Genomic DNA, 12166 nt, shown 5'->3' on the forward strand with positions numbered 1-12166 from the left:
GTACCTCTGTTGATGATAAGAAAACAAATTGAAGCAATTTCGTTTAATTTAATTCAATTATCCGAGTATCGAATGCGGATCGCGTTGCAAATGAAGAAATACTCCAGGAACATCCATTTCAGCCGGGGGGTGGCCAGCGGTGCAAGGTTTTGGCCTACATTATCCACACCGTACCATTTTCTTCTAACTCCCGTACCTTTTTCTCTTTTTCCATAATTTTTCTCCTCTCGCGTCACGCGACACCTTGGTGGTGAAAATGACTCGAAATGCTGATGGAAAAGGCCGGGAAATTCCTTCACCTACCGACTGTAGCAATCTCTGAAAGCCGGGGCAGTTGAATTACTTCGCTAGACTTGTGGGAGCGTTCTGTCGGAGCGTGGGTGTTATGTTTCTATTGTTAGGTAGACGTCATTCGATGAGCAATCGATGTATGCTTTATTTAGCCTATTTATTGAGTATATTTTAGTGTTTATGGTATTTTTGATGCGCTTCTTGATTACTGTACTAGTTCTATGTAAACGACATTATTTAAATTTTCAATATTTGAAATTCAAACAATTTTAGTCCCGGAAAAAGAAGTACTATAGAAAGCAATCTCCAAAGCACATGAATGAATAATAGCTTAATATTTTTTAAGTTGATAAAAAAAATTAAAAGAAAACTTAAAATGTTTCTTGAGTATGATTCTGTAATTTAACCAACTAATCCAAGTAACAACGAAACTAACGTGAGTAGCATCAAAATATTGTCTGTGATCTATAAATTGTTTTAAAACCAAGAGAAGTTGCAAACTATTGTTATTTGTCACGCAGTTGGAAGGTGCATAGTTCAGAGTATTTTTCTTTCCCTACCTGGTGTTCAGTTGTATGAATATCTATGTACCCAATTTAACACGCCCAATCTTTCTCTGGAGTGATCCGATTTGATCGAACATTTTTTACGTATTCGAATGTTTTACAAAATGAAAAAAGATTCTATATTCCATTTTGCTCACGCTATTTTGCTCCGTTTTTCACTCCCTCATTTCCATACGGCACCACTAGCAGCATGTTTTTTTTTTTTGTATCAGGCTCAGTATCCTTGCAGCGACAGTTTTCCACATGCGGCGGGATCTACCATGCCCGGGGGATATCCATTCGTTTTTATTAGTTTCTTCGTAGTTTGCTTCTTTAGCACTTCTTCCATTCGCTCTCCGCATGACATTTTCCATTTCCTGAACCCAACGAAGGGAAATCGTATCAACCTTTCACTGTCCATTCGCTCCCTATCTCACTCATTTCCTTCCCTTCATTTCCTCAGCGCTTTCCGTGGTCGTTTTGTATAACGCGCTTTCTAAAGAGTTTCTCCTCCGTCGGCAGGACCGCCTGTTTCGGAGGGATTGATCAGATTTGCTTCGCTTCAGTATTCCGAGGAGTGCATATACATAAATTATTCAACCACGTCCCACGAAACACAACCCTTTTTTCCCTTTTGCTCACATGCTCCCATTTGCTCCGCTTGCCCGGCTGACGTCTCTTGGTCTGGTGGACATCGCGTAGGAATCAGATTTCCGCGCTGATTAACGCCCGCGCGCGCCTCGAAACGGAATGGAAAATAAACCCCGGTTTGGGACGACGAAAAGGACAACCCGAGCGGTAGGAGGACACGGACACAAAAACAAACAAAAATTGTGAGGAAAAAAAAATGTATGAAACCGAGCTCATCGTCTCCAGATCGCAGCCCATAAAAACCAGAAGTCCTTGCCCGGAACCACGGTGTCTCGAAGGCACGCGGGTGGTGCGGTAATCCGATATGACACCTTTTTCTCCAGTTTGTGTCCCAGCGTCACAGCTGGCAACGGGTGCACCGTTGGTTCGGTGACCGCATGCAAACGACGACCGCGACCAACGAGCACGGTGCTGCAATTATATTTTTTTCTTCTTCAGTGTGTGTGTGTGTGTGTGTGTATGTGGCAGAGAGAGGAGGAATTATGATCAATAGCGAGAGTAGGAATGTTTGGACGATGGGAGAAAGTGATGATAAAATGAAAGAAAACATTGGGATTACATGGAAATTTTGCACAATTTACCAAAATCTTCTTGCCGGCCGCATAAAGATTACGTCTTACAATATGCGACCTAAGTATGTGTGTGTATGTGTGCATCCTTTCTTCTACAAAAGTAGCCTGGTAGTTAGTGGTGTGTTCTTGGAACCGAACCGCCTGGAGCCGCCCGGAGCCATCTGGAGCAGTTCGGAGTCGTCCGAAGCCGTCTGGAGCCATCTGGAGCCGTCCGGAGCCGTCCGGAGCCGCTTGGAGTCGTCTGGAGCCGCTCGGAGCCATCTGGAGTCGTCCGGAGCCATCTGGAGTCGCCTGGAGTCGCCCGGAGCCATCTGGAGCAGTTCGGAGTTGTCCAAAGCCGTCTGGAGCCGTCTGGAGCCTTCCGGAGCCGTCCGGAGCCGCTTGGAGCCGTCCGGAGTCGTCTGGAGCCGCTCGGAGCCATCTGGAGTCGTCCGGAGCCATCTGGAGCAGTTCGGAGCCATCCGGAGTCGTCTGGAGCCGCCCGGAGCCATCTGGAGTCGCCTGGAGCCGACCGGAGTCGCCTGGAGCCGCCCGGAGCCATCTGGAGTCGCCCGGAGCCATCTGGAGCAGTTCGGAGTTGTTCAAAGCCGTCTGGAGCCGTCTGGAGCCGTCCGGAGCCGTCCGGAGCCGCTTGGAGCCGTCCGGAGTCGTCTGGAGCCGCTCGGAGCCATCTGGAGTCGTCCGGAGCCATCTGGAGCAGTTCGGAGCGGTCCGAAGTCGTCCGGAGCCATCTGGAGCCGTCCAGAGCCGTCTGGAGACGCCCGGAGCCATCTGGAGTCGTCCGGAACCATCTGGAGTCGCCCGGAGCCATCTGGAGTCGCCTGGAGTCGCTTGGAGCCATCTGGAGTCGCCTGGAGCCGGCCGGAGCCGCTTGGAGCCGTCCGGAGTCGTCTGGAGCCGTCCGGAGCCGTTCCGGTTGCTTGTCAAATTTACACATCACCACTGGTACTGTGTCGCTACCGGTGTCGACCACTTGCCCGGTCGTATTAGGACATTCCCACTCTGTCCCCGAGCTCGGAGCTCGAGTCCTGCTGAGGCACTTTTCACCGCGGAGGAAAAGTTTATCACCCAACCTACAGTCCTAGGTGTGGAAGTGTGTGTATATTGCCCTCCGGAGTATTATCGGCTAATCTTTCACCGCATTGTCGTCGTTTCTAGGAGTTCGTGTTTGTCTCAATCTCGTTATCGTTATCAGCTCCGGCGGATCTACCGGAGCCCGAGTGCTCGGCTTCGGCTCCTTCTCGCGGAGGGTGCCCGTTTTTTCTCCCCCCCCGTAAAAAGGAAGAAGAAAACATAGACAAACTTCACCGAGCACTCTTGGGGGGCGCCTTTGCCCATGAACACTTTCGAAATGTATTAACGCTTAAAGGGATCTTTTAATTTATTTTATCTCAAACATTATTACGCTTCGGCGCGATCCGGTGCAAAACTTTTTGCCGTACGGCGAGCGAGAACGAGAATTGAACGGGCCGGAGGTAGAGAGTACCTGATCCACGCAGATCATTAATGTAAACCACATTTTGAAGGAGATTTGAAGCTGGAGATTTATTTTCCCTGAGACGCTGAGAATTATCTGGCTAACTGTTTTCCTTTCTCCACAAAGATACTCTGGAGATATTATTCACTGTTCATCGGCAGTTCGAAAAGGATGTCTCCCTTTCCCCGTTCCCAGCATCGGCCCCCGCGTGACCTTTCTGCCTCAGGGCGTCCGTTGCGAAAAGGAAGACGAATAGACTAATTATTGCTTTCGCTCCCTTTTAACGTGACCATTAGGTGGAAAATGGTGGGGCAGTAAAAAGGGAAATGGGGTTTGGTAAAGGATGAGTGTGCTCAACCAGGCCATAGGGCTCGTGTGAATTCGGTCACCGTGTAAGGGAATGTGGGGCAAGATGCACCATCAAAAACAAGAGTAAATCAAAGTTCGGTGAACGGATCGATGCATTCTTGATGAAAATATGTTGAGATGTTGAACATTTGATGTAAGTTTCAATTAGAATGTTTTTAATGAGTGGAGGAGAAGAGAAAAAGGTTTTTTCTGTTAAGGAGGGGCGTGATGCCCCACTTTACCTTACTTGCTCGCGGGTGCGCATCGAGGCCGACTAAATAGAGAGTATCTCTAGAAGAAACTCGGTGCAAAACTTCGATGTAAAAAGGAACCTGCCCAACGTTGGTCCGGCTTTTGGCAGAGCTGACGACAAAAGAAATAGTTGACTAATTATCCTGCCGCCGGGCAACTGGCATGCTGTCCTCGGTTCGGTCAACTCGCCTTCAACATCTTCGGTGAATTGTTATTGAACTAAAAAAGAAAAAGCTAATGTAGATATAGGGCTTTCATGTCCTTGGATGGCGTCACCCGCCCGAAGGAGTGTAAGATGGAACGACACGGAAGCACGCACCTGACCCTGGTACACGACACAATTGGGGTGTTCGTTGTCCGGCGAGTTGGCTCTTGCCGAAATGCTATCTTCTTCTTTCACCATTTTAGGTCCTTATGCATTTTACTTTCCTCAAATTGACAGGAAGAACTTCTTCCTACAACTTGTTAGATATTTGCCATGAAAAAATCACAAGCTCTTTATGCCTACTTGGTGCCACACCTTCCAGATCGTTACAGCATTTCTACACTTCGTTCGTTGGGAGGAGGATTCATTACTTAAGCTTCGTGGCCTCCGGGGTCAAGCGGACGGATTGGACAGGGGTCGGCCAAGATGATGGCCCTACCATAACGCGGCAGCCATTAATGAGCGTGGATGACGACCGTAATAATTGACAGCAGTAAGCAGCAGTAAAACCAGCACATTCGGTCCCGGAAAAAACTACCTTAGCAACGGCGCACTAGGCAATAACACAAACACGTTTAATACCAAATAGCAATAATTTTTATTTTTGATTAATGCAATCTATCGTGCCTTCCGCTCTGTCGCAAGTCGGCTGATCCCTTGATATCGCAAGAACCAATAAGAAATCCTCACCCGATGGCTACGTTACTTTTTGATGACCTCTTTCAACAATCCTGCCTGCTAGAAGGATATGAAAAAACAGGCGGTATATGAATGCATTACCCCCCGAATGCCCGGTGGGGATCAACAGCTTGGGCTAGCTTGGAGGGGTTAGAAAACTTATTCCTTTTTCGTATGACATGCTCCGGTCGGAGGAAAGGTTCTCAGTATATTCGAGAATGTATACCTATAGGTTCATATCATCTGTCTTGTTGTATTTTCTTAACAAGTTTTTTTTTTTTTTTGCCAAACTAAACCAAGTTTCAGTGATAGAAGACTTGAACATTAACAAAAATAAGCAACAAAATTAATTAGAAAATTTCATCCGACGTCACTTGCTTTGTATCGGAAACGAGTAAGAATAATAATTGCAAGTTTAGGAAAAACCTCTCCAGCATAGCATTGGACCCAAAACCAAACGAAGCGTTATTGACTGAAGGATGCATCAGAACAAAAATAACGAGAGAGAAGGGAATGAAATAAAAATAACTTTAGTGAAGACAGAAGTGTAAAGAAGGGTAAAAGTAAAGAAAACAGTAGAAGTGAAGAAAGCCAGAGGTAAAAACATGAAATAAAACTGACGAAACACCATGCCGTAGTGGTCATCATGCCTCCGTTGCGTTTATGGTGCACGCTCTAGTGATCATAATTTTAATAATCTTTTATTGAAATTTTTCATCCAATAATACGAACACGAACAATAATAAGCCCACACCCACTTACCACTCACACACACCGTAGACATAGGCGTACCGGGGATTGTTCAGTGACCGTAACGACCGGAAAACAGCCGCCGGCTAAGAATTCCTTCGTGTTGGCCATATTTATATAGTATTTCTTAGCCGTCCAACTTTGCTCGACCAGTTTTCGCTGCTTCACGTCTCTCGCTGCTTTGTTTGGACGCCACCGCTGCATATCCTTCGGTTGGTTTGCGCATCGTTCACTAATATTTGATCTCCGATTTTCCGTTTTCCCGAACCAAACATGCTCAAATTGGTAGTTTTGAGTTCTTTTTCTGCGTAATGGTGCACCTCGAGCAAACGAGCACCGTATTCTCCTTGTCCGCCTTCAGTTGCTATTGTTGTTGTTATATCCTTCTTCCCTCGCACCTAGCAACATCTTCTTGATCGCGTTGACTTAAAAATGTTATTAAGAAGCTTAAATGATTTTCCACTTGACCAGTTAACGGCGATGAAGAATTCTCCTCTCGAACACGGTAACTGTTGGGAGTTTTGCCAAAGTTTTACCTCGTCGAGTTAGCCTTCTCAAGTGAAGTGCATTTTCTATTGGTAAAATTGGTTAAATGATATTTTATTTTGATATTTATTTTACATTTATTTTTGATTACATTTAAGCTATTTTGAGGTTAATTGACATCAACTATTATTTGTTGTTACTAGTCTCAGAAATTGGCGTGCCGTTTGTTGGAGAAAAACGTGTTAACAAACGCTCAGACAGATGATTGAAAGATGAGACCAATCGATAAAAGTTGCTATCAATTATTATTGGCCCGAGGCAAGTACTGGAAAGTTTTCCAAGCTCGTTCGAAACCGGTTCCAGGTTTCATCGGGCCTGGGAGAAATACTTTGGAGGTGCAAGTAGGGAAAGCGTAAGGGTACGAACCTCAACTGGTGCTATAAATAATGTGCCTCGTTCGTTATGCTCCCCAAAATTCATTGCAGAAGAAGTAGAAAAAGTTGGAACGAAAAGATGAGGAAGGTTGAACGATGGGAAAACTAATCAAATTAAAAATAGTAAGTTTTTTCAGTTTTCTGTAAGTGAAATATTTCTATTACAATTCGTCCTTACTTTCTTATTTACAAGGTATCGCAGTGATATTTAAATCTATGAAGAAGTAAATGATATGAAACGTAACTTAAGTGTCGCATGAGGGAGTATCGAGAAAAGATGACTTTTGTTTCCAGAAATACCGAACTTTTCTTCGAACTTTGAGTATCCTTTTCTACTTTTTTTATCTACCGTTCACCGTCAGGTGGCTTGTTACAGTTCAATTATGACGATAGCTGTTTTTCGCTGTTTCGAAAAACTGACTGAAAGTTATTTCCTAGCCTCCACAGTTGGCCACCTGTTATGCCAGCCGTCTTCTCTAGCTCCGACTGCTGGAGTCTTCCGTTTGCGTATGTTCAGGAAACTTGTAGCCGTGGTTCCACTTGGCAACTCTTTTTTGTGTGTTTGCTGTAAGCTATTGGCTTCCAATCGATTTTCGCCTTCACGGCAACAAGTGGCGAATGGTTGGCACTGTTTCCCACTACCAGTGAATATTGCTTCCGTTTGTCTCACGTTACGTTTACCGCATGGTAGTGAAGCTGCAAGCAGACATTGCGACACTTTCTTTCGTTCGTACTGAACGGTGCTAAATTGCTTCCGCATTCTGAACTATGATCGTTTCGTTGATAGAACACCACTGGTGTATGACATTCGGATCACTGTGCAAAGTGATTAGCAAAACATGCCTCTAAAATGAGCAGCACCATAAAACCCACGGTACAATTCCTTATCCAAACGAGAAAGACAAAAAAAGACATATATGACATACAAAATGGCATATATTTATGGTATACAAATTAAAACTTAGAACCACAACGAAATAATGTAATGATAGTCCGGTATAAAATCCGAGTTGAAGAATAAAGAAAGAAAAATGTTTCCCCACTTGGAAACAAACATGTAGTTGCATCAAAACAACAAGGTTCTGGGAATATATCAAGTATAGGACTATAATAATGCGTTAAAAAACATGAAACTTGAACCTTAAAGATATGGTACGAGATCTCGTATATAAAGAGAGTACAGAACATAACCTATAGGTATGACCGTAAATGATCGTTTCGCAAAAATATCAGTTTCCATTTTCTAGTTTTGTTTTTGCGAATAGTCCGTGGTTCTTCTTTTGTTTTTTCCTACTAACTACTCTGTCCAATTCCGGGCTTCTTCACTCTGTTGGTTCTCTATTCTATCAATTCTCCACTCGCAACTCATTTCAAAGTTCTACGCTGTTAGTTTCACCCTTATCGTTCAGGCAATTCACAGCCGGGCTTACAGCGACCGGACCGGTGCCGGTAAGCACTTCAATAAATCTTCTTCAAAACTCACCTGTCACTTCCGTTTAATGTGTTGCTCAATTTACTCTGCCCAGTGCCAAACCCCCTTACTTTCCCGTCCGAGTGGGCTGTGGCAGGAAGCCACACCGCCAGTGTCGGGAAGCAGGGAAAAACCGTTTACTGGGAAAACGATTTGATCCCTCGTTTGTAACGTACCCCATCGAGCAGGTAAGCGAGGTGGAAGTCGTGATGGTGAGCACAAGGTCTCTGTTCTCATTCGCAAAAGGGTAGCTGCACACAGATCGATCCACTGGTAGTTACATGGACGGTATCGTCCTCTTGCAATATACAAGCTGTACCGGCTAAGCTCGAACCATTTGATATTGAAGAAAACATGTAGAAACAAAACGAAACCAAATTCTGAAACCATTTCGATAGTTCTAGCGTAGTTATTGCAATATTTTTTGAGAAGTTCTGTTGGAATTCATTTGTTATTATTATGTAAGTCAAAACTAAAAAGCAACAAACATTCCAAAGAAGATTACTGTCCAAAACGAGGTAACAAGATGAACGAATATGTCCTTCGTGCAAGAGCTGGAAGCTGGTTGCTGTTTGGCGGGTCTCTATATGTTTAATCCGACGCCTTAAAACTCCCCAGGACATGTCCAGCCGGACATAGCGTCCATTCGCTTACGTGACCGAGGTGTGGTATCTCCCGAGGGAAAAATCAACCATCAGAGGCAGAGGATAAAAAGTCTTTCCGGAAGAAGATACCATTAACACACGCACACGCACAGTGCTACCGAGGCGTGCACACAGAAGGTAAGTGATTCGGATTTTAATTGCACAGGAAGTCCCAGGGTAATTATTTTCGTTTGCACAAACAACCTTCGCCCGGATGAGGCGTCTGTTGGATGGTCTCTGGTTGCCAACTCGGTCACTTCCGCAGCAGCTCCATCTAGGTACAGCTCCCCCTCCTCCAGTCTCCGTTGGGTTGCGGAATCATTAAACCAAAATCTCTCGGGAACGACAAGGACGAGGAGCGGAGGCCAGGTTGGGATTCGGGACTACCGAAGAAGCAAGTAACGTGTTCGAACTACTTGAACTAGAAAGCAAAGGGTGAGAAGCATACTGTACGAACAATGACCCACGGGCAGTTCATTTAGAAAGCTTTCACCGACTCGACAGGGCACACACAATTCCTCTAGCGAACAGCGTATGGCTATACCTTCATAGTACGGCTATATCTCAGCAAGTTCTCGTCTTTCTCGTTCCAATTTCCAAGTTCATCGTACTATTTAGTTATAGGTAGTCTCAGGATCAGGAGTACAATACCTAGAATGAAGTTATCATTCGGCGGTCCTATACATACTATCATCTATTCCTCTCCAACACATCCTAGTACAGTGCAGTAACAGCTGGTTCCTTACGAGTCCACCTTCTCACTCCACACTGGGAACCTAAACCTCAATAGTCTGCCTTGCAGGGTAGGTGTTGCCTGATGGAGTCACCCTTACTCTGGATTGGTAAGTCATTCCAAAAACCCCAAAAAAACCTCTGGAGTCACTTTTCAAGCCACATCCATACAGTACGTTGAAAATGATAGGAAAACCGATTCAGGCAGGCTAAAATCCACCGAAACACAACACTCAAAAAAGTCAGAAGTGCTTGTGGGTGAACCAGCCAAAGGTAGCCGCGTACCCGTTTCGGCCATTTAAATTCGAAACGCAAACATACGCGGGGCCAAACTTTGCCGTTTTGTCGTTTTGGCCTAAACGAACGATGCGCCAACCTTTCTGCCGACAAATAAATAAAGTCACGGACTGTTTGCCACATGCCGTCCCGTGGTCTGGCCGGCTGGCATCGGTGGTTTTCGTCCGTCGGGGTGTTTGCTCGAATCAGAGAGGAGATTGGAGGGAGATAAGCGGATGGAGAGCTGCCTCACCTTCTGTCCTCCTTTGACCAACGGAGAAACGAAAACAGACGAAGCTTGGACCGGTAATATGATCCTCCATCGTTCTCCACGCGCGTGTCTCATTTGTGGAAATGTTTATACATTCTTCAGTTTCGTTTGTTTTCTGCCTGATGATGGGATGGGAGGGTTTAAAAAGAAAGCCTACCCTTCAGTGGCACCTAGCCTGATGTGTCCTCATGAAGGTAGAACAATGTTGCTGGACATCATCTAGAGTCATAACCGCGGACCATTGGGTATATAAATAAGAAAAAAGCATAGCACAAATCCGGTTGGTGCTACCTGAAACAAACTGAAAGTAAAAGGGAAACAGTGAAAATAGCTATAAACATCGATCGAAAAGGTCGTACGAGAATGCTCCACCACAAATCAAAGCAAAACATTACCAGATATCGCGTGGATGAGGCAATGAAGCAGAATACAAAATGACAAAACAAGATATGAACTGGAAAAAAAAACCCGTTCGGAAATAAGGGAAGCACGTGTCCCGGGGAGCAAGGAGGAGGTGGAATCCGATGCGGGTCGAGCAAAATCACAGATGGTGATGGTGAAAATAATTTTTGAATTCATTATTTATTAACACCCTACATCGATTCGTTCGCTCGTATTATCACACACTCGTCTTCAATCTGCGGCAAATACGTGCTCGGAATGCCGGCGGGAGATGCGCTTTCACCGGCTCCGGGCCGATCGGTGCGAATTGGTCTGTGTGTGATTGTGTTTGAGCCCCCGCCCCCCCGCTGTGGAGGAGCCATTATCCTTTCCCTACCGTCCTTTGTATGGAGTTTCGGTTTTGGTTTTTCGGTTTGGTTTTTGAGGTTTGTACCCTGTCCCTCCTGGCATGGTGTCTTTGAATGTGTGTAATTGATTGTGTGTGAGTGTCATGCAAGTGGAAGGACGAATCTCCCCAGCTCCCCACACAGACAAACACACCCACACGCGTGCTCCCAGTAACTCCGCTCTAGGATGATTTTTTGACATTGAATTGATTGTTTATCGTTTCGGTTGGATGGTGCGACGATAAGTGCGACGATGGCGATGTTGATGACGATGATGATGGTGGCGATGATTATGATGATGAAGATCATGGTGGAGATGAAAATATTTGACAGTCCACGGGTCGCCTATTGCCGGCACTGGCTAAATAAATAACCCATTACAGGCGAGCTACCAGAGGAGAATCATTCGTCTGTTTTGTTTCTGCGAGTTGGTTCCGGCCCCATTGGATGTTTCATCTGTCAATCTAACTGGGCTGTATAGGTGTGGTGTGGTGAACCGAAGCGTGCCGTTCGTGACGGATTCCGGGCGATACCTCAAACGATCCCTATATAAAGTTCTGCTTTGTTCTAATTTATAGTTCCACGCGCGTACGGTTGTCGCTCTTTTTCGAAGCAAGACACGCTGTTGTACGTTGTACGCCACCACAGAGAACGGGCTCGACATCGCACCAGCCAACTCTGGTGTCTATACGTGGACACACGGGAATTGGATGCTGTAGGATTTTGGCGTCGGGTTCGTTCCAGTGTTCCATGTCAGCTCGCAGCGAGCTCGATCCGTGCTAAATACACATACGCACCACAGCCCCCCCCCCCCCCCCCCTTCTCACCCTACCATTGCGATCTCGAGGGTACGACGCACACCGGAACGAGCCTGAATTTGATATGATGGATTACAGTATCGATTAGGGTTGATTGCTTTCTAAATAGCAATGTAAACATGATACTCATAAGCACACACACGCAGCGTGTACACGGCCGGGTACGAAAGACAGGCAATTTACTCCAGCGCCATCGTCTCCTGGCCGGAGTACGGGGGGGAGGGGGAAGGATTCGCCGACTTCCGTGGCGTGCAAGTTGTCGGTTAGGTGAAAGATTTTTGTGTCGATTCGATTTGTACGGTGTTTGGCTCGGTACGTGTGTGTGTGTGTGTGTGCAGTGTTGTCAAGCGGAACAGTGGTGACGGAAAGGGCAGCATATGCCCAACGAACGAGTACGGCTAGACTATCACGTGGATGCTGTGCGATCTCTAACACACGTAACGTTACCGGGCAGGGATTCTCAAGCTACCTGCGATC

At 45.8% G+C, this 12166-nt stretch overlaps 1 protein-coding gene across 1 annotated transcript in view; it reads right to left on the reverse strand.

Moving 5' to 3' along the window:
• Positions 1–2151: 2151 nt before the first annotated feature.
• The window catches only part of LOC131290500 (uncharacterized), a 35775-nt gene continuing 25760 nt past the window's right edge, over positions 2152–12166 (reverse strand). The window contains exon 5 of the mRNA XM_058319649.1: positions 2152–2620. Coding sequence (XP_058175632.1) covers positions 2152–2620 — 469 coding nt within the window. The remainder of the gene's footprint in view (positions 2621–12166) is intronic.

This window comes from Anopheles ziemanni, chromosome X (assembly GCF_943734765.1).
Source record: "Anopheles ziemanni chromosome X, idAnoZiCoDA_A2_x.2, whole genome shotgun sequence".
In the NCBI taxonomy this organism is placed as follows: domain Eukaryota; kingdom Metazoa; phylum Arthropoda; class Insecta; order Diptera; family Culicidae; genus Anopheles; species Anopheles ziemanni.